The sequence below is a fragment of the Anabrus simplex genome, chromosome 9 (genome assembly GCF_040414725.1).
Source record: "Anabrus simplex isolate iqAnaSimp1 chromosome 9, ASM4041472v1, whole genome shotgun sequence".
NCBI classification, from domain to species: domain Eukaryota; kingdom Metazoa; phylum Arthropoda; class Insecta; order Orthoptera; family Tettigoniidae; genus Anabrus; species Anabrus simplex.
The window spans coordinates 41,666,774-41,690,692 of NC_090273.1; the positions used below are offsets into that span (position 1 = coordinate 41,666,774).

The 23,919-nt window shown below is 36.1% G+C and overlaps 1 protein-coding gene across 1 annotated transcript in view; it reads right to left on the reverse strand.

The window, feature by feature from the left end:
• Positions 1 to 23,919, reverse strand: part of Plc21C (Phospholipase C at 21C) — a 182,382-nt gene that overhangs the window by 40,187 nt on the left and 118,276 nt on the right. The window contains exons 12-15 of the mRNA XM_067153731.2: positions 18,212 to 18,403; positions 16,745 to 16,954; positions 12,204 to 12,523; positions 4,167 to 4,472 (exon numbers count right to left, since the gene is read on the reverse strand). Coding sequence (XP_067009832.2) covers positions 4,167 to 4,472; positions 12,204 to 12,523; positions 16,745 to 16,954; positions 18,212 to 18,403 — 1,028 coding nt within the window. The remainder of the gene's footprint in view (positions 1 to 4,166; positions 4,473 to 12,203; positions 12,524 to 16,744; positions 16,955 to 18,211; positions 18,404 to 23,919) is intronic.

Below are 23,919 nucleotides of genomic sequence, written 5' to 3' on the forward strand. Positions count from 1 at the left end.
TCTATTCTCAAACCATTCAGTACTCAGAGATTCAATTATACTGGAGTAGAACTGGAGCCTAGTCATTTTCTTTCCGTTACAGTTTTCTAAATACATCAAATAAGCATTTAAGACCATTCTCGAAATTATATTGAATGCAACTTTTTTCCAGAATTTCAAAGTTCTACGTTCATCTAAATAAAAATACACCATCATGTCATTTGTATCAATGCCACCCATATAACGATTATTATAGTCTAAGATCACGTTAGGTTTCTTCTTGGGTTGATTAATGTTTCTAGCAGTTGCAGGCACTTCTGTTTCTATTGCAGTTCCGCGTGTACTTATAAGCACCACCTGATTTTTCTGAGATTTTTTCTGTTTGGATCCCACTAGTAAAATTGGCCCCTGTCTGAAATATTTATTACAAACTAATTTAAATGGCTTTTTCACAGCATCTGGTAGTCCCTTCCTGTTTCTTCGTATAGTGCCGGTAATAAATGTTCCAAGTGAGTATAAATGTTTTGCAAGGGGGATTGACGTAAAATAATTATCTGCGTAAACGTGAAAACCTTTCATAAAATAATTCCCTAGGGACATGAGTTTGGTCACTACAGTGTAGGCCAGTCCATTAATTCTGATTTCGTTTCTGTCTTCAGTGGATCTTGCTCCTCGGTAGGTATAAAAACCAACACAATACTTACTAACTGCATCACACAACATCCAAAATTTTATCCCCCACTTGTGATGGTGCTTATTCGGCATGTATTGGAGTAGTTGTGTATGGCATTTAGTTCCAACTAAACTTTAGTCTATGGAAAGTTGCTGATGAGGAGTATAATGATGTCTAAATAGCCTATTAGCATGATCTACAAGAGGCTGGAATCGAGCACAGGGATCGTAGTTTGGAGAGCCAGGAGGAGAAAGCTTACTGTTGTCAACTAAATGAAAAAATTTCAAAATAAGCTGAAACCTATTCCTTGAGAACATTTCACCAAACCAAGGGGTAATGAAATGGTCTACAGTACTCCAGTACGAAACAATGGTAGGTTTTCTTATTAGTCCCATATTCATGATGACAGCTATGAACGCCCTTATTTCGTCAATTGTAGTGCGTCTCCAACATCGAGAGCGGGAATTAGGTGACAGTTCATTACAAGTAAGGAGTTGGTCAGCATAGCGATTGGTCTCGGTGACTATAAGGTTTAGCAGAGAAAAAGTGAAAAATAAATTGAAGTATGATATGGGCGGAGAATCAGGCGCAGGGGCATGTTTAGGTCCAGGAAGTTCCATGAACGAAACAGGAGACTGAGGGACGTTGTCAGGTTCATTGGGAGAAATTTCCACAAAATGTTCTCCAGAGACATCATCATCATCATCATCTTCGTCATCACTAGTTTCATCAACAACAGTATTCACAGTAGCCTTACTGCCATTAGAAACAAACGCCTCTTCTTTAGCTGTGGTGATCCCGGGGGCGTGTCTGGTATAATTTCATCACTACTCTCTGAACTAAATTCACTATCGCTATCCGATAAATCATCCGCGTTCACTTCGCATTGTTCCAAATATTCCATTAATTTATCGTCATCAATACCTGCTGAAAATATATCACGTGAACTACTTGCCATTCTGCTGTCAAGAATCCACTCACTGCAAGGAGCAATCTTGTACTGACCGGTTAGCGGTATTTCTAAACACAGGAAACAACTCTTGTGAAAGCTAGAACACCCTCTTAGAAATTCCAAAGCAAGGTCAGGCACACAATATCTTGTAGCCCATTTACTACAGGTTGTCACAAAAGTATGCACGTCACTATAGACTGCCAAAAAAGTATGTATATCACAGAACTTTCAGCCGGCCGATGTAATCGGCTCTGGCAACTTCCGCACGGATATTTAAAGGCCGATCTCATCGGCTCTGGCAATTTAAAGGGCGGACGCTCGCAGTACCGCCTGGCTCCAAGAGAGTTAAGGATGAGTCAGTAAGATTTAAAATATAACGAAGGTTTGGTGATGAGGAAAGAAAAGCAGAACCCATATTTAACATTTTTACAGGGACCCCATTTTGACAGATTTTTGTCAGTGAATGCAAAACCGCTTTAGTTTAAGGTTGTTCTTGTAATGTTATATATGATTTTCCATAAAAGTCGGGAAAGACACCAAATTACAAGTATAACTGTTTTGAATAGGTGGACACAGTAATTTTATTCAAGAAAGAATTTTACTTAAAGACACCAAACTCGCACAAAACAACATTCAAATCGGTATGAAACAGCAATCAGTTCGTTTAACCATTTTTGTGGATGTTTTCTAAGCAGCAGTTTGCTCATTACCAGGTATTTTCTAATTCCAATAGTCTGAACACGCATATTCAGTTTCATTCTTACGTTTCCATTTTCTTACTTCAAACGGCGTCACCTAACCTAGGTTTACCGCGCATGTATTATGAAAACGTATTTCAAGCTCCCTGTAGAATAATGATAACAGTTTCACTATTAATTTACACGGGAACAGCCTTTCTGAAATTTAACAAGACGCGAAAGTACATAACCTAACATCTGAAATAAGTTTTGCACACGGCTGTATCTTGAGAAGAAGCATCACTTTCTTATTTTATTCCAATACATAGTATTAAAATTAAGCAAGCGTTTACTTCAGCCTTTATTTCCAAGGAGTTAACAACTGCTGGCATTGCATTTAGAGCAAAATATTTTTTTTTTTTAAACAATTGGCCTTACATCGCACTGACACAGATAGATCTTATGGTGACGATGGGATAGGAAAGGGCTAGGAATGTGAAGGAAGCAGCCATGGCCTTAATTGAGGTACAGTCCCAGCATTTGCCCGGTGTGAAATGGGAAACCACGGAAAACCATCTTCAGGACTGCCGACAGTGGGATTCAAACCCACTATCTCCCGAATACTGGATACTGGCCGCAGTTAAACGACTTCAGCTATCGAGCTCGGTGAAAATATATTATTCCAATGTTTGTTTACACGAGTCGGAGTTACGACGAGGCCTCAGACTCGCTCAAGATCGACTCGCTCCCGCGTAGCGAGGAATTGATACGGAAGATTATCGATCGCATTCAATATAAACGCTGGAGTAGAGCATATGAATATTGATAACGGATAAAAACTAACATGCCCGAATTTGACCGTAATAACAAATGAATTAGTGAAAGGGTTCACATTGTAAGCAAAGGATAGTGCACAGAGTAATATAGGAATTTTCAAAGTTTATAATAACATTATCATTAAGACGGAGGTTCTCTTCTGCTGCAGCGGCTGCAGTCGGATGTGTATTCGAGTCCGACATATAATTTTAGCCCTAAGTGCCCACGCTCTAAATTCCTCTTCTGCCTTGAATCATCTTCAGCAAGCTTATGACGTCATTTATGTAGGTTCTTAATGCCCCATAACCAAAACGAATAAAAATAAATATTTGAGAATTTTAACATTTCCTTAACGCTAAATGCAGATTTTGCCCTATTATGGATTACATTAAATCGAATATAAATCTGCATTGCTCTTACGGAGTAATTTTCAGGACTGGAAATTTCTTCTGTTAAATGCAGGTAATGTAATAGACACGACATTAAATTAATCAATCGTTTACTTCAGCCTTTATTTCTAACAAGTTAAGTACTACTATCAGTCAGGTTATTTACGCATTTATTACAGAAACAAGTTCTCTTTCATTTTCGAATTATGTTTATAGAACAACAGTCAACGAGTAATACTAATCAACTCTTGAGATTCCCTTCGAGTTCGAATGTCGATGAGAGAGCTCGCTAGTGTACACAGTGCGAAAACTATACCAAAGATGATCATTCACATTCACTGTAATCGCTGGAGTGCATAAATATCGATAATGGAAATAATAACGAATGCTTAATTGCTTGTAATAACGGATACATCAGTGATAGCATTCTCGCTGTAATCGAAGGATAGTACATAGTTTAATATAGGAATTTTTCAAGGGACAGAAAACATCTTTAGTTATAACGGAATTCTTGCTATATGCCCGTACTCGCTATAGTGGACTTCTACTGTAGGTCAGCCCCCTTCATTTCCGCTACCAGAGGTTTTACTGTGCACTTATAATCTAACCATCTACTCTACAGAATTTTTTTCCTCATAAAACTATCAGTTTTACAAATCACCTCCACTACGAATACAAACCTCCATAACATCCATGTCATCTGTGAGAACTGCCAGCTGCTGAGCTCTCTTCTCCAGTTCTGACTGGTACTTGATGGGGTTTGCTAGAGCCTCAGCAAAGTCTGACAACCCATCTGGAACGTAGTCTTTGACAACAATGTGGAGAAACACAGATGCCATAAGAAGCGGTTGGCCAGCTTCTGTCCTGAGAGCAACGTGACGATAACCTGGACACAGACCCACCACAGGGAGGACTCTATGACCAATGAGACGACCAGACTCTTCATAAGCTGCCAGACGGATACTCGCCAACTCTGGTAGAACTACCTTCATCATGCAACAACAACCACCACATAATTAGTTCCTTAATCTATGAAACATATTTCAGAAGCATGGTGCACTATAGTACAAAGAAAGAACAGGATAGACATGGCATAAGAGTAAAACAATTGAGCAGCACTGCCAAAAATGAATCAGCTGATTTGAAAGCTACCGTTTTCATGCCTGAATCTGGCCAGGTAAACCCACAATGGTATAAAGCAGATCGTACAGCCAGCAACAAATCGAGTGTTAGGCAACGGGAAACAACCCGACACCCTGAGAGGGCCAACAGCTTCAGGTGGAAGAGTCCTCTTACGAGGGTGATGTCCTTCAGAGGAGGAAATCCCACTGAAACCCATCAGGCAGCGTATGTGCCCTGAGTTTGAGACCGCTAGAAGAACGTCTGTTCTCCAGGTTAGGAGCAGCCTTTTATATCCCATAGGGGGTTGGCATCAGCAAGGGCTCCAGAATCAACAACAAAACTGGCCGAAGTCTGGAAACTGTTCAAGACTATCATTTTTTTTTTTTTTAATGTGCCGGTTAACAAACTCAAAACATATTTTAATACACAATGATTACTAGATTTGACCCATTGACACTTTTTTTTCCCTTCTCTTTCAAAGTTACAATATAATCAGTCAAGCTGATTCTCTCTAGAGTATTCATGACACAGATCAGTAGATAAATAATCTACATCAAGTACATTTAGATAAAAGAAACACTGATCACATTGGCAGGCGAGCTGACTAACCTATCATGTTTCTATAAAGATGTTAAAAACACACAGCACTAGAAATAATCATTCAAGTACAATTTACTGTCGCCTCACAACTCACTCCCTCCCCCTCCGATATACTGATACATAGTTATTTTATTTTTTATAATGTTATTTGCTTTATATCCCGCTAACTACTGTTTTTACGGTTTTCGGAGACGCCGAGGTGCCGGAATTTTGTCCCGCAAGAGTTCTTTTATGTGCCATTAAATCTACAGACACGAGGCTGATGTATCTGAGCACCTTCAAATACCACCGGTCTGAGCCAGGATCGAATTTGCCAAGTTGTGGTCAGAAGGCCAGTGCCTCAACCGTCTGAGCCACTCAGCCCAGCAAGTTCTTTTATTAATACAGGGGATACAGCTCTCTCTAAACTGAGTCAACCTTTTATGAAGATATTACATTTCTCATTGTAGAAGCAGATACTGGAGCACTGTCGGGCCCTGTTACTTGGTAAGCAGGAATGTCAAAACATTGTGGCAAGAAATACTAAGAGTTTCAAACCTTCTATGGAACCATTGTCTTAAAAAAAAAGTGTTTTATCTGGACACCACACGACCACAGAAAGATTTCTCATGGAAAGGGTGAATTCTAGGAGCAACCATCATTACACAGAAACAAGAGAGATTCACAAATGACAGAAGCTATACCGTACTTTAATTAACATCAAGAATGAAAAAGCCACTCTCAATCAAGAACTGATCAAATTTTATTTTCTTCTGCAGAGACTGCAATTACCTATTAACTTATTTTAAAATTTACCATTTCATAGTAATATTTTAAGTAAGAAGTGATCACATGAAACAGCCGCAACACACCAACAACTCTGTCATCCAACAGGCAATAGGAGCCAAACAAGCAGCTATGTTAATCACTCCCACCAAGTATGTCATGTACTTTTTTTTACAAATATCGGACTACTGTTGTGCAACTTAATGGAACACACAACAATGCCATTTGTGATTACCTACTGTCTTCTGTAACTTACTTACATCAACATCACAAACTATAGTTAAACCAGAAGGAGGAAGAAAAGAAGAATACCCGAGGAAGTGTGACTTGCCCCGAAAGTGGGTGAAAGACATAGTGTAAAGAAGGACAGCATACATTGCAGCATAGAAGTGATGAATTTTGATGGGTGGAAATAAAGTTTAATTCAATAATGCCCCTCATACATACACACAATGGAGGAATTACCAAATTTTTAAAAATTACTAATTTTTCAATACCAGAAGTGAATTAAAATAATAACATTAAGTTATTTATTAGACCACCTAATCAATACAAAATCGTCTTGGATGATTTACATAAATTTGTTAGCTAATAGTGGGACATGTTTCGCCTTCTCTGAAGGCATCATCAGCCATAGTCTTAACCTTAAATTAAAAATAAGCGTCTAAATAACATGTAGTGATGAAATGAATTTTAAAATCTTGAAGAGATTTGAAGTAAAATAACATTAAAAATAACAATGATGGTTTGAAAATACAATGTGATGAGATACAATAGTGGAAGTATTAACAAAATTAACCTTAGAAGGCTGCTAAAATAAGTACAATGGAATAAAACAACAGATTGTTATACAACAAGTAGTAAGATTGCATAAAAGTAAAGTTGATAGTAATGGCGGTTATAATTAGACGATGGCGAAAAATCTTATGTAATCAAAGTAAAGAGGAGAGAGTAAAAGTCAAAGTTAGTCGAGAGATCCGAAGTTCATTATGATCTTGAAGATAAAGGATGAAAGTCAGATGCATATGGTGAAGTTGTAGAACACGTTGAGGATATGAAGTTGGTGAATAGAAGTTGAAGAACAGTTTCAAATAGGATCACTATGGACCATCTCAAAATTTGAAGTGATGTTCAAATGTTGTAAATTGTGAGTTTGTAGATATTCTAGTTGAAAAAGCATATACAAGTGGAATCTGTAAATGGAAGCAAGAAACGTAGAGTTAATTGTGTGAAAAGATATTTGAAAAATCTTGAAGTAGAATCGTATGCACTTACCACTTGACGGTGACAAAGATAGCTTGTAATATTATGAGTAAGAAGTATTTGCAACAGTAGACTTCTTGCTACGTGTGTTATAACTGAAGTTTTGTGTTGGAGGGGGATCTGTTTGCGTTGACGTAACTATTAGAGGGGGGCTGCTATTGGTGGGAGGGAAGGAAGAGAGTGTATTACTGCGCGTGTTGTAACGGTGTAAGGCTATTGGAGGGAGCGATGTTCCGGTGGGTGTGGCTATGGGTTTATTGGTTGTATTTGAATTAGAGGTACTAGCGGTGGGGGGAAGGGAGGGGGGTATATTAGCTGTAGGGGAGGTGGGAACTCTAATTGATGTGAGGTTGAAGATTTTTAAGAATTTGTTGGTGAGGGAAGTTGATTCTCGTAATAAAATAAGAATCTGTTCATACAAGGGGCTTTTTTTATCAATAGTGTCATTTAGATTTTTATCTTTATTAAAATGTTGGTCGAGGAAAATAAATAAGTTTTCATATTCTGTCATGAGTTTGCTTTTATCAACTCTTTTTAGGATATGGAGGTCTTGTTCTATTGTGGTGAATTTATGCCCGGTGTCCCTCATATGGTTGGCCATTGCGGAGAATTTGTTGTGTTTTTGGGCATTGTAATGCTCGGCGTATCTGGTAGAGAAGCTGCGGCCAGTTTGGCCAACATAAGAAAAATTACATGTAGAGCATTTCAATCTGTATATTCCTGATCCAGAGTAACTATTGTCTGTGATGTTGATAGAGTTGTGATTGAAGAATAAATTGCGATTAGTGTTTTTTGTTGTGTAGGCTATTTTTATTTCGTGCTTCATTAATGAATTGGTTATCGGGTAAATGCTATGGTTAGTGAACGTGAATTTAGCGTATTTTGGTTTGACGGGTTTTAATGGAGTTAAATTGGTAGCTAGTTTTAGTTTGGTTTTATTGATGATTTTATCAATCATATTCGTGTTAAATCCATTGAATTTAGCTATTTCCTTGATGAATAGTAATTCTTTCTTTAAATTAGTAGAGGACATAGGGATCTTTAATGCTCTATATATTAAACTGTGATAAGTGGCTTTTTTATGTGAGTTGGGATGTAAAGAATCATTTTTTATGGTTGTTGGAGAAAAGGTGGGTTTTCTGTATATTTGGAAGTCGAATTTGTTCAATGCTCGTGTGATTTTGATATCTAAGAAGTTCAGAGAGTTATTGAACTCATCTTCTTTAGTGAATTTAATATTATTATCTAAGTTGTTGAGGAATGATAGTATGTTATTGCTGTTGTTGATTTGTTTATCAATGATAGCTATGGTATCATCAACATAGCGATGCCAAAGACAGAGTCCGTTGATGTTATTAATAATCTTACTATGTTCGAGATTATCTAAGTATATGTCGGCTAGTATTCCAGATAACGGGTCTCCCATCGCTAGACCTTCTTGTTTGTAAATTTTCTTATTGAAGGTAAAATAGTTGTTGTCTAAAACGAAATTAAGTAATTTTAACCATTCATCAATTTCGATTTTACTCAATGTGCTATGTTTCAACAGATTGTTTTTTATGATGTTAATAGTATTGTTGATAGGGATATTAGTATACATGTTGGTGATGTCAAAAGAACATAAAACGTGGTTTGGTTGTAGACTGAACTTATTTAGGGAATTACAGAGTTCGATCGAGTTCTTTATGGGGTTGGAGTTGTGAAATTTGAAGTGTTTTTTTAGGAATTTGTGTAGGAATTGAGAGGTTTTATAGGTAGGACTATTGATACTATTAATTATAGGTCGAATGGGGACATCTTTTTTATGAATTTTGGGCAGTGATCTGACTGTAGGTAATTTTGGGTTCATTACAGTTAATTTCTGATAATCTTGATCATTTAAAATGAAGTTAGAATTTTTCAGAAGGTTCTTTAAGTTACGCTGTATTTTGTTTGTAGGATCTTTGTTAATTAAGGTATAGGTATTGTCTGAAAAAAAGGTTTCAGTTTTATTGATGTAATCTTGTTTGTTCATTATTACTATGGTGTTGCCCTTATCTGCTTTTGTAATTACTACGTTGTTGCTATGGATTTTGGATTTCAGGTTTAGAATTTGTTTCGAGACATTGTGGTTATTATTAGATGTTATCTCATTAATCAAAGTTGGGAGTTTCTTTTTTACTTCATATCGTACGTCATTCTGTTTATCAATTGGGATTTGTTTATCGATATTAGTTTCGGTTTCAGCGATGGTAGTGATGATGTCTTCTGCCTTTTTGTGATTAGGCCAATTATGTTTGATGCCTTTATCTAATAGATTTAATTCTTGGTTAGAGAAGGTTGCATTAGATAGGTTGATTGTAGTGGGAATGTTAGTCAAATGGGAAGGGGACACTTTGTTGTTTGTATTTTGGTCAGGAGTTTTACATTTGTTTTCTTGAAGACTAAGTAATTTATGGTTTAGGGTTTTCTGTTTCTTGTCTAATACGTAAGATAGTTTGAGGTCAGTGTACCTTAAAAATGAGCTCCATTCAAGTGGGGGTAATTTCTGAGAGATGGTCAAATGAGTCCTATATAATTGTAAATTTAGTAAAGATTTCTTCTTGTATAATAGTTTAATTTCATTTTTCAACCATATGTTGTTTACTTTCTTTTGAGTGGCATTAGATTTTGAATAGGGATGACTTTTTCTTTGTAAAGATTTGAGAAATTTAGGTACCAACTCTAATTTCAAGCAATCTTTAAGAAACTTGATATCTCTAGAAATCTTGCCTATTTTAATTTTTAGGTTTAAGTACTTGTTAGGTTTTACTAATGCCTGGTTGGCATTGACATTACATGTAATAAATATCATTTTTGGTCCGTATTGATGATGTAGATTGAAATAATAACATTAAGTTATTTATTAGACCACCTAATCAATACAAAATCGTCTTGGATGATTTACATAAATTTGTTAGCTAATAGTGGGACATGTTTCGCCTTCTCTGAAGGCATCATCAGCCATAGTCTTAACCTTAAATTAAAAATAAGCGTCTAAATAACATGTAGTGATGAAATGAATTTTAAAATCTTGAAGAGATTTGAAGTAAAATAACATTAAAAATAACAATGATGGTTTGAAAATACAATGTGATGAGATACAATAGTGGAAGTATTAACAAAATTAACCTTAGAAGGCTGCTAAAATAAGTACAATGGAATAAAACAACAGATTGTTATACAACAAGTAGTAAGATTGCATAAAAGTAAAGTTGATAGTAATGGCGGTTATAATTAGACGATGGCGAAAAATCTTATGTAATCAAAGTAAAGAGGAGAGAGTAAAAGTCAAAGTTAGTCGAGAGATCCGAAGTTCATTATGATCTTGAAGATAAAGGATGAAAGTCAGATGCATATGGTGAAGTTGCATAAATTCACCACAATAGAACAAGACCTCCATATCCTAAAAAGAGTTGATAAAAGCAAACTCATGACAGAATATGAAAACTTATTTATTTTCCTCGACCAACATTTTAATAAAGATAAAAATCTAAATGACACTATTGATAAAAAAAGCCCCTTGTATGAACAGATTCTTATTTTATTACGAGAATCAACTTCCCTCACCAACAAATTCTTAAAAATCTTCAACCTCACATCAATTAGAGTTCCCACCTCCCCTACAGCTAATATACCCCCCTCCCTTCCCCCCACCGCTAGTACCTCTAATTCAAATACAACCAATAAACCCATAGCCACACCCACCGGAACATCGCTCCCTCCAATAGCCTTACACCGTTACAACACGCGCAGTAATACACTCTCTTCCTTCCCTCCCACCAATAGCAGCCCCCCTCTAATAGTTACGTCAACGCAAACAGATCCCCCTCCAACACAAAACTTCAGTTATAACACACGTAGCAAGAAGTCTACTGTTGCAAATACTTCTTACTCATAATATTACAAGCTATCTTTGTCACCGTCAAGTGGTAAGTGCATACGATTCTACTTCAAGATTTTTCAAATATCTTTTCACACAATTAACTCTACGTTTCTTGCTTCCATTTACAGATTCCACTTGTATATGCTTTTTCAACTAGAATATCTACAAACTCACAATTTACAACATTTGAACATCACTTCAAATTTTGAGATGGTCCATAGTGATCCTATTTGAAACTGTTCTTCAACTTCTATTCACCAACTTCATATCCTCAACGTGTTCTACAACTTCACCATATGCATCTGACTTTCATCCTTTATCTTCAAGATCATAATGAACTTCGGATCTCTCGACTAACTTTGACTTTTACTCTCTCCTCTTTACTTTGATTACATAAGATTTTTCGCCATCGTCTAATTATAACCGCCATTACTATCAACTTTACTTTTATGCAATCTTACTACTTGTTGTATAACAATCTGTTGTTTTATTCCATTGTACTTATTTTAGCAGCCTTCTAAGGTTAATTTTGTTAATACTTCCACTATTGTATCTCATCACATTGTATTTTCAAACCATCATTGTTATTTTTAATGTTATTTTACTTCAAATCTCTTCAAGATTTTAAAATTCATTTCATCACTACATGTTATTTAGACGCTTATTTTTAATTTAAGGTTAAGACTATGGCTGATGATGCCTTCAGAGAAGGCGAAACATGTCCCACTATTAGCTAACAAATTTATGTAAATCATCCAAAACGATTTTGTATTGATTAGGTGGTCTAATAAATAACTTAATGTTATTATTTCAATCTACATCATCAATACGGACCAAAAATGATATTTATTACATGTAACAGAAGTGAATTAGGCAAAGTTGGATGATGGAAAGCAGGTCAAAACAGATAAGATTGATTTAATTCAACTAAAACACCATTTACGATAAACAGACAATGAGGGAGCTATTTGAACCTAAAATAAATAAATAAATAAATAAATAAAGAAAGAAAGAAAGAAAGAAAGAAAGAAAGTCCATGTAGTTAGTTAAAGTAGTGTGTTACCTTTTTAAAAACAAATGGCTCTTCATCAAAGATGGGGTTGATGGCATTATTGGGTATGATCTTAGTGCGAAATTTCTTGCGTACGGTGTCAGCAGGCAGACCATACATGTCCACTTCGACGTACGTGCCAACACGTTTGTCAGTGAGGAACTGGCCTGATATGACATGAACCGACACAGTTCCAGCAATGATGCCATCCACTGTTGATTCAGCGAAAGGATCCAACCGCCTATCTCGTCGCCGCATGAACTCTGGTTTTAGGATGTACCCACATCGATGATTGTACTCAAACATACCCAAATTCAACTGCATAGCGAGATCTGAAAAGTAGAATAATATTAACCCAACAACTGCCCTATAGTAATTTCTGACCTACAAAAAAGAAAATACGTGTAATACGTTATCTATCTTATATGCTTATATTAATTACTAGCTGATGTATTCGTGCTTCGCTACGGAATTCTCAGAAAGACTGTCTTTGTGGTTTTCCTAACTGAAGTCAACATAGGTCATTACAATGACGTCATTAGGAATGTAGCGATTAAAAGCAATGTCATTTCATAAAATACCCGATCAAATGAAAAACTGCATATTTTCTCATTTTTAACGAACAGTACTATGCTGCTTATAAATCTCATATTTTGTCCCGTATTGGCTCAACACAACTAACATTAAGTTATAAGGAGATTCCCACCTTCCAATACTTGTCAATTTTTAATAATAATTTTATTGATTACATGACATAATTCAGCCTAATCTCTAGATATATATTAAATAGGACATGTTTCGTTCCGATTATGGAACATCTTCAACTAAAAGATTTAATAAAAATGACATCCATTGACGTACACGGCGTAAGGGAGGACTTCAAATATGACACGACCAACTATGGGACTCATTTTAGTAGTCTAACTTCAACTCAACATCAACTACAGTTGTTTTTTAAGAGTTCCCCTGACATCCATATAGTAAGAAAATCTTTTATATTACTAGTTTCATCTTCAAGATCAACAAACATACACGCCTCCAGCATAAGAAGACCCTTACGCTGATTTTACTTTGTCACTTGGAAATTTTAACCCAACATGAATGAACATTTTATTTTGTCACCATAATCATTGCATGTGTTTTAATTGTCTTGCCATTTTTATTATATCTTTTAGCTGAAGATGTTCCATAATCGGAACGAAACATGTCCTATTTAATATATATCTACAGATTAGGATGAATTATGTCATGTAATCAATAAAATTATTATAAAAAATTGACAAGTATTGGAAGGTGGGAATCTCCTTATAACTTAACCTTAGTTCAGTACTATGCTGCAGATCTAACCATCTAACCACTCCTCTGCCATTATTCCATTAAATGTGCACACTGCTCATTCTAATCAGTGCCTCAGAGTAGGAAATGAATAGCTGGAATGCTATGATGAACCAGTGTGTTACGCACCAGTATCAGAAAATTAATGAACCACAGGAATGGCATGCAAAAGAAGAGAGAGATCAAACTCCCTAGCTAGTTCCCACGAATATTCAGACACGCTGTTATACTCTGTGCGCAGTAGTAATCCCATCTACTGGAGATGAGTGGCAGCAGAAGACACAAAGCACATCACAACAAACAATGGTCAATGTAATGTTACTGTTGATCAATTTTATGAGCTTTCTATATTGTAGGCCTTAACATTTAGTTTTCTTCCGACTTTGTTATATTAGGTCACCTCATAAAATTATTTATAGGGTGGACTGTAGTTCCTTACTCCCCGACATTATATAGCGATTTTCATTCAAATCTGTTTACCCATTTTCTCATGACTCGGCCATGATATGGACTTGGCAACAAAAATCCAAATTCATTAATATCTCTTATCATAACCGATAGGGTAAAAATGTACAAGATGTACATGATCGGAAATTTAATACTATATATAGTTATGTAGTATGTATCGACAGGACCCCTACTAACAAATATTTGAGAATTAAATTTTAGGCCTCCCCTAAACTACCATTTCATTCAGCGTGAATAAAATTATTTATAGCCTAGATTGTAGCGACTTATTCCCTGACTTTGCATACCGATTTTCATTAAATTCTATCCAGCTGTTTTCTCGTGATGTGTGTACGTACATACATACGTACAGACAGAGAATTTACGGAAAATGAAAAAGTGCATTTCCTTATTACTATGGACTCGATCAATACAGAAATACAATTCTTTTAAAATCCTGAGCGATGTACAGACAAAACTCTTATTTTATACATACATATTAAGCTACAGGAGTATTTTCGACATACAGTAAAACCCCAATTTTGCGTGACCTCGATTTAGCGTAAATCCACATTTAAAGGAGGAAAGTTCAAGTCCCGAAAATTATTCCATACGAGCAATGCAATTTTATATTCGATTTAACGTGATTTACATTAGGGCGAAACTTGCATTCAGCGCAAAGAAAAATTAAAATTCTCGAGTATTTATTTCTATTCGTTATGCTTATGGGACATTAAGAACCTATGAAGAAGACATTATAAGCTTGCTAAGGATGATTCAAGGTAGAAGAAGAATTTAGAGTGCAGGCACTTAGGGATAAAGTAAGACGTCAGACTCAGATAAACATCCAACTGCAGCCGCTGTAGTATAGCAGAAGAGAACACCATTGTAATGACAATATTATTATGCCCTTCGAAAACATCTATATTTCTGTGCAATGTCCTACAGTTACAATGAGAAACCTTTGGAAGGTGGGATTCTCCATTCAACCTAACCTTAGTTTTACCAATTCATCCCTTATTACAGGCAAATTCAGGCGTGTTAGTTTTTTCATTATCAATGTTCATACAATACGCCAGCGTTTATATTGAATATGCTCGATCATCTTCTGTACAGATTCCTCGCTACACGCACGAGTGAGTTCTTCCCAACGTCTATTAATAATGCCCTACAACTCCAAATGGTGTAAACAAACATAGGGAGAACATGTTTTCACAATAAGTGCACACAGCAGTTAACTCCTAAGAAATAAAGGCTGAAATAAATAATTGCTTAATTTTAATACTAGGTTCTGAAATAAAGTAAGAATGTGATACTTCTCCTCAAGATACAGCAGTGTGCATAACTGATTTCAGAGATTAGGTTGTGTACTTTTGTGTCTGGTTAAATTTCAAGAAGGCTGTTCCCATGTACATTTATAGTGGAAAGGGAGCTTGAAAAAAGGTTTTCATAATACGTGGGCGGTAAACCTAGGTTAGGTGATGTCGTTTGAGGTACGACAATAGAAACATTTGCCACAAGCCTCCAGAGTGATGATATTACAATTTTGAAGAATGAAACTGAATATGCGTGTTGAGACTACTGGAATTAGAAAATACCGTGCTAATGAGTAAGGCACTCTTTGGAAAACATTTGTGAAAATTTTAAAACAAACTAATTGCTGTTTCATACTGATTTTAATGAATTTTTGTGAGAGTTTGGTATCATTTCCAACTTTTATGGATAATCATGTATAACCTTACAAGAACAACCTTAAACAGTTTTGCATTCACAAACAAAAAATCAACTGTCAAAAGGGTTAACCATGGGCTCACCATTATCAGGAATAATAGCGAACATATTCCTACAAAACATTGAAAACAATTTCTTAACCAACTAAGAGATGTGAAGGGAGACCAAATTTTAAAATGTGTGCAACTAAAAGAAGCTACAGACTTGGTTACAAATAGAGGATTATGGAAGCACTCAGTTAATTCACAGTGTCTCGCAGACTAAATGCTAAAAGGCTAACAGTGTACAATGAAGATGTACGTATGAGATAATGATCCATCATCTAGCAAGCACATTTCCTTGTGTGTGTGGTGAGGATCAGTAGCCATAGCCTTCAGCAATTATTAATTTCGGTTCTGCAAATAACATAGGTCTGTTAATCTGATGATAGAGCAAAGGAATACATTTGTTAGGCTGTACCAAAGCATGCATGCCTTATTTATTTATTTATTTATTTATTTATTTATTTATTTATTTATTTATTTATTTATTTATTTATTTATTTATTTATTTATTTATTTATTTTACTTACATATTTACATAGAACAATCTGAGCCAAAGCTAGTTATGGTGCAATACAGGTCTCTTGCTTAGACAGCAGGGACAATTTAACACAAGAGTTACCTTCAGCACGAACAATACAAAGTTGTAACTACAGTATAATGTGTAGGGTAGATATCTCCTTGTTTTATTGCTGTCACTGTGTAAATAATGTGTGATGGGGTAATTTGTGTTAATACAGGCAAAGATTTCTGGAAAAGGTGTGCTTTCTACTGAAACCTCGATTGAAGTACATAACCTCAAGTCAAGGTTTAAAACATCAGGTCCCTGTAAAAATGCTAAATAGGGGTTCTACTGTGTTTACAAAAAGCCTTTTTTCACTGAACATCTAGTAATCCAACAGATCACTATAATCCAATAAAACCCGGTCCCACATGTGTTGACCTAGAGAGAGAACTTTCTTTGGAACATGAGGTGCTATTGCTACAAAATAAACTTACCAAGTGTCTGATAGTTGAGGGCAACAAGCTGACAGCCAGCATTCCAGAATACTTGAGGCATGAAGTTGGAGGAGTCGAACCTAAAGCCAGCAGGGTACACACGGCTTAGTTGATGCTTATTGTACTTGACAAACTCTATGGGGCTCTCTTTCAATAACGTGGTAGCTTGTTTCTCATCAAAGGAAGACATCTCATAGTACCGGTTCTTCTCTAAAACAATGCAAAATATACTGAATCAAGGAATGAATAACAGTTGATAATATTAGAACAAAACCAACACAGTGAATTGGAGACAATTTTTTCCACAAGTAACAACAGACATATTTAAAAAAAGATTAATTACAGAATAAATTAGACACAAAATGAGCACAGCACTGACAGATTGATGCCTATCCCTTCCAGACACTGCCCACGTGTTCGTGTAGGCTGTTTCAACTGACTGAGTCAGTTATTACCCACTGCAGCACTTAGTAATGACATGCTAATGAGGATCTGTGTCCATCGAGGGATGCAAACAGTTTCAGAAAAATTCATGAAGTAGAATGTGCAATATATCATTTAACTGCTGGGTACTATATGATTATTGTGAATTCAAGCCTTTTAAAAGAATGTAAACTGATTTAGAAAATATCATGAAGTAAAATGAAGTTGGGGCTCAGAAGTTTAATTGCCTAAAAGGGACCTATAAAAAAAGACATAAAAAATATTAAAAAAAAGGACCTAAAAACTGTAAAAAGGATGAAAAATATGATCCAAATTCATTCATAATTTTAGTTTTCATTACATATTTAATGAAAGAATATAATGTTTAAAAATGCAACATTCTCGTGGTATGCAACATACAGTGCAAAAATATATTGGTGAAATACTTCTTTCAGACAGTATATATTTTTAGATTAACATAATTTAAAAAAGGAATTCCGTGTTTGTTAAAAAGTACTTACAGAATTTAGAATGAATGAAGCAAAGGGAATCAGTTTGCATGCTGCATGTGAGACCAAGTGTTGGACGTTGAAAAATGTCACACGTCAAATTACACGTCCTCTTTCTCATTGTCCCATTAACTGTGGATTTGTCCGAAATAAATCTTTATATCAATACACCCAACTTTTCTGCACAATAATCCTGAGGCAACAATAACACTAGTTTTCATGGCATTCTAAAACAACCCTTGCAAAAAAGAAGAACACCAATATGACAAATCTCTTCTCCATAAGTGTACGCATTAAAATAATATAAAGTCAATGACAGTAAACTACATTCTTCAGAGTCTCCATAATTAACGTTAGAAAATAATCGGAGCTATATTGCAATAATAATTAATTTTTAGACAGCGCTGCATTTTCATCTATTGTGTAATGCAGCACTTAGATGTGGTTCATGTCACTATAGGGGTTAAATCTTATACTGAGGAGTCAATAAACAATCAAACTAACGGTCATCAAAGTAGTAACAAACACCACTTACTTTCAGAATTTTCAAACGAAACAAAATGCACTGGTTGCACATAGTTGACTAGGGCAGAGATCTCGGCTCCTGCCTCCGTTTCCTGGGCAGCTGACACTTTATCGGTGGGAGACTTCTCATGCATCCGAAGTTTCATGTCCTCTGCCCCCTCCTCTTCCCCTTCCTCTGCACTGCTACTCTCGTCATCCTCCTCTGTAGAACAGAACTTTACATTACCATTGCTCAACTTTCCATACGTTTTTAACAATATGCCATCTGACAACTAAATGGAATGTGTTTTCTGATTTTTATCTTTATTGTAATATCTTTTAATATGTCATAATCGTCAAATAATTATCACATTTTTAGAATCCAATATTATCACAAATATTGTCAAGTAACAGCACACTACATTTTATATTGTAATAGTTGTTCAACAATCTCCAATACATTTTAAACGACATAGTTTTTAACAGCATTCATAAATTATTTCAAATCAGGTACGTGATCTATCCTAAGGTGAAAAATGTGGCTGATGATGCCTACTATTGATAGGCGAAACATGTACCATCTAATATATTAATTTCATGTTAACAATTTTGATAAGGACAATGTCATAATTTTTAAAATTGTATTGTATTGTATTGAATAGGTGGATGAATAATAAAACATACAAGTGTTATTTAATACAAATATTTTCAATACGGACCCAAAAATGAATTTTATCACATGTAATAAGTGGTATATTTCGAGCTGTCAGTGGAGAGATGGCGTGGAATGACATTAGTAGACGAATAAGTTTGAGTGGCGTTTATAAAAGTAGGAAAGATCACAATATGAAGATAAAGTTGGAATTCAAGAGGACAAACTGGGGCAGATATTCATTTATAGGACGGGGAGTTAGGGATTGGAATAACTTACCAAGGGAAATGTTCAATAAATTTCCAATTTCTTTGAAATCCTTTAAGAAAAGGCTAGGAAAAGAACAGATAGGAAATCTGCCACTTGGGCGACTGCCCTAAATGCAGATCAGTATTGATTGATTGATTGATTGATTGATTGACTGATTGATTGAATGATTGATATAGAAAGACAAGCTCCTTAGAAAGTAAACTATTAACCTGAAAGTGAGAGTAGTGTAGAAAGTATGATATGAAATGTGGGTGCTACTAAGTAACTTTAAGGCACTAGATCTATTAGTGGAAGGAATCTAACTGGAAGTCTCAGCACAACATTTTGTGATTCGCTGCCTAGTCATCCTCATAATTTTTCCACTCCAGCAAGTTGGGTGCAGGTGTTCACGAACCTCCTCCAGTTCATTCTGCTCATCCACAGTTGCCGTTAACTTACATCACAAGGCCTCCCTCTATGCCTCTTACCAACAACAACCCTTGGGATCATCTTTGGAGCCATCCTTGTCATATGACCATACATATGTTTAATTCTAAGGTTTCCAAAAGTTTCCTGCCTAATCCAAGTTTTGCAAGATATCATCATTACTTATGTTGCTAGTAGTTTAACGTCGCACCAACATATCGATAGTTATCGGCAGTGCAAGGATGAGAACGTGATAGTCCCAGTTCTTTTATCTCCATCTCCTCTCAGCTCCCGACAAGCTCGTTTATGCTTCTCAGCTTCATCAGGAGGAAAGGCATCAACACTCATTGAGGGGTCAACTAAACAGATGTTCAGTTTTCACATGGAAAGTGTAAGACAGGAAGAAAGCCAGATAAATACAGGAACTGGGAAGAAATGTAAGATAAAGATGAATCAACATTTTCATTTCCCCTTGTCCAGCTCCTGCCAAGTCGGGGTCCTGATGGCACTTCTCACCGTTCTCTCTACTTCCACCACTCCTCTTCAGTAATTGTATTCCAGTCCAGTCTTCTTTTTTAATATACTGTTCTTGACAGAGTCCATCCATCTAGCTCTGGACCTCCCTCTTGCTGCCTTCTTTCCTTCTATCTTAGCCTCCAACACTTGTTTTGGTATCCTTCCCTCCTCCATCCTCATAACATGTCCAAACCATCTCAATGTATTCTTCATCCTATCACTCATTTTTTCAACCCCTATCTCTTTTCTTATCTTACTCTGTCTCTCCTGGTCTTTCCTACCATACTCCTCAGGAACTTCATCTCACTGGCCTGAATTTTACTCTCATTTCTTGCTGTCAAAGTCCAAGTCTGTGATGCATATGTTAATATACATCTTTTTCATTATCTCTTTACATTTCGTAGGAACTTCTCTCTTCCACACTAGGTTCCTTATATTCTGGTAGAACGTATTTGCCTCTTGTACCCTTCTTCTGATCTCCTTATCCAACCTTGCATCTCGCATTATTTCACTTCTCAAATATTTGAAGTATTCAACAACCTCAATGTTTTGTCCCCTGATACTAACGATTCCTTTCCCTTCTCTTTCTCCTCTTGTCCTTTCCACTGTTTTGCTCTTCTCCACAGTGATTTTCATGGTATATTTCTCAATATTGTCATTTAAAGCCTCTAGTTGGATTTGCACTTCTGTATTGTTGACTCCTCAGATCCTGCAAACAACAATATTTTCATATCATATATTTATCAAGATGAATATAGGTGGTAAAAGATTAGGAACACAGCATGAACACTAAAGGAGAAAAGGATACTTGATGAAGCAGGGAAGCAAAACCAAGCTCATCGGGGGCAGAAAAGAGATGGACGTAGAAAGAGATTGATGCGGGGAGAGCCAATCTATCTAAAGATAGCAGTGTATGGAGATGTGGAGATTATCTTTGTCCTTTTGTGTTTTCATTTTTGTACTTGACTTCTCTTTCTATCGCTCCCTCTTCCAACATTGACCTATCATTGTGTTCATCCTATTACATGTTTCTTTCTTTATATCAGTTGGTTTAATGCAATATGTTCATTTCCCATTCTTAGGTTGCATTTTATTATGCTCCATAACATATTATTGAATATTCACAAAGGTAATTAAGTTTGTAGCATTCCATCCATAGCCAAATAAGCTCCCCTACCGTTTCTACTTCCATTTCGCTGCAGAGAAAAATATTGGGCCTATACCAGCACTCGTCTTGTTGATAAGCATTTTTTTCTTTATGGATACAGTGGAACCTTGATTCTCCGTTTTTGGAGGGATCACCGAAAAAAAAACGTACAACACGAGAAAACGGAAAATCCCGGAATGAATGAACCATGAACAATTTGGCTAAACATCACAAAAGAAAGAAATATGTATACTTAAAATCTTACAAATACCCCTAAACTAAAACAAACTACAGCCCCATTGGGCCTTCCGCCTACCAAGCGACCGCTGCTCGGTCTGAACGCCTGCAGGTTACGAAGTGACACATGGTCAGTGTGACGAATCCTTTCGGCCGTTATCCCGGGCTCTCTAGACTGGGGTCACCATCTCACCATTAAATAGCGCCTCAATTAAAGGTAATCGTAGAATAAGTGAACCTGGAACCAGCCCTCATATCCAGGTAAAAATGCCTGACCTGGCCGGGAATCGAACCTGGGTCCTCCGGATGAGAGGCAGGCAAGTTCGACCACGGGACCGGCTTCAAACATTAATTACCAGTACGCGACTTGAAAGTCTCGAAACTTTACATTCAGTTTTACCGTGGAAACATCGTCGGTTTCCTCTGAAAACTTCTTTCAGTTCAGCAACTTTGATCGGTCAAACTGTTCAAAAAACCTAATAACATAAAGCCAAACAATCGACCACAAGTATTTTTTAATTCTCTAATCTAATAAAATAAAGCACTTTGGATACAAAAGCGCCCAACATGATGGCGAAATTCCTCTTTCTTTAAATCTTCCATTGTAATTTGGTCACCGGTATAGGCTACTGTTCGTAGTCAGTTTGTGGAAATCTTGTACCGCGCAAATTAGGCCTACGGCCTACATCGACTTTTAAAGGTTATGTTGAACTCGAGAATATTGTTTCGAATGTAAGTATCGATTCTCAAGTTTTCGAATGCATTGTATTCAATTATGTCCGTCACTTATCACAATTAAATTGGAAAGAGAAAAAATTTCCGAATTTATGGTTATTCCCTTGAGCTCAGCTGGAAAATGTGCTCGCTGTCCAAGTCGGTACGAGTGCGAAATGATGCAAAGATTTTTACATGTAATGTGCGCAAATAAAACAACTGCGGTTTTAACATTTTAACACAATAACGTGAAATTCCTAGTCTTACATTAGGACCAAAACTGTTATAGGCAATCCCATAACCTCCCATGGCTTTATGTATGTAAGGTGCAACATTTGTTCTGGTCTCGATAACATAATCGTATAAGTAATAATAATAATAACTTAAATGTTTCCACCTTTTCAATACAATATATTCACAAATTTACAAAATTATACGGTACTAGTTTCGACCCATCTAGGGGTCATCATCAGCCGTATTGAAGCAAAGATCATTTGTGGCGAAATCCTAAGACAATATTATTTTAAAGAATAACAAGTGAAATGAGATGTTATGGTAATAGTTAATAATACAAGGAATATACATAATAAGAGGTTTTTAACAAAGAATAAAGTATAAATGGGGTGTTGTAAAAATTATAATCATGGAAATCAGTAAGTTCTTGTATTGAAATGAAATATGGCTTAGGAAGAGGGCTTAAGGTGGGGCTGAAGGGTGCGGGAGAAAGTGTAATTGTCTTGGAAAAGTACCTTTGATTAAATTTAGGATTGAGTTTAGGTTGGCTGCATTATTGTTTCTGAGGAAAGTGATAAATAGATCGAAGAGTATGTTGGGTTTCTCTGAGATTTCATTGAGATTGTGACTGGCATTAAAGTATTGGTCTAGGTGTATGTAGTAATTTTCCATTATGTTCAGTAAAGGGCCCTTGTTTGCTAATACGAGGATGTCCATGTCTTGTTCAATATTGGTGAAATTATGGTTATAATCTTGCATGTGTTGGCCGATGGCTGAAAACTTGTTGTATTTTATTGCGTTAGTGTGCTCGTGGTATCTGATAATGAAGTTTCTCCCGGTTTGCCCGATGTAGGTTTTTTTACAGGTGGTACATTTGATCCTATAAACTCCTGATTTTAAAAAACTGCTGGTCTTGTTGATGTGTGAAGTATTGTATAAAACATTCATGTTCTTATTGTTGGTTTTGAAGGCTATTTTAACGCCTTGTTTCTTAAAGATGTTGGTTAACTTGTAGATATCATTGTTGAAAATCAGGAGTTTATAGGATCAAATGTACCACCTGTAAAAAAACCTACATCGGGCAAACCGGGAGAAACTTCATTATCAGATACCACGAGCACACTAACGCAATAAAATACAACAAGTTTTCAGCCATCGGCCAACACATGCAAGATTATAACCATAATTTCACCAATATTGAACAAGACATGGACATCCTCGTATTAGCAAACAAGGGCCCTTTACTGAACATAATGGAAAATTACTACATACACCTAGACCAATACTTTAATGCCAGTCACAATCTCAATGAAATCTCAGAGAAACCCAACATACTCTTCGATCTATTTATCACTTTCCTCAGAAACAATAATGCAGCCAACCTAAACTCAATCCTAAATTTAATCAAAGGTACTTTTCCAAGACAATTACACTTTCTCCCGCACCCTTCAGCCCCACCTTAAGCCCTCTTCCTAAGCCATATTTCATTTCAATACAAGAACTTACTGATTTCCATGATTATAATTTTTACAACACCCCATTTATACTTTATTCTTTGTTAAAA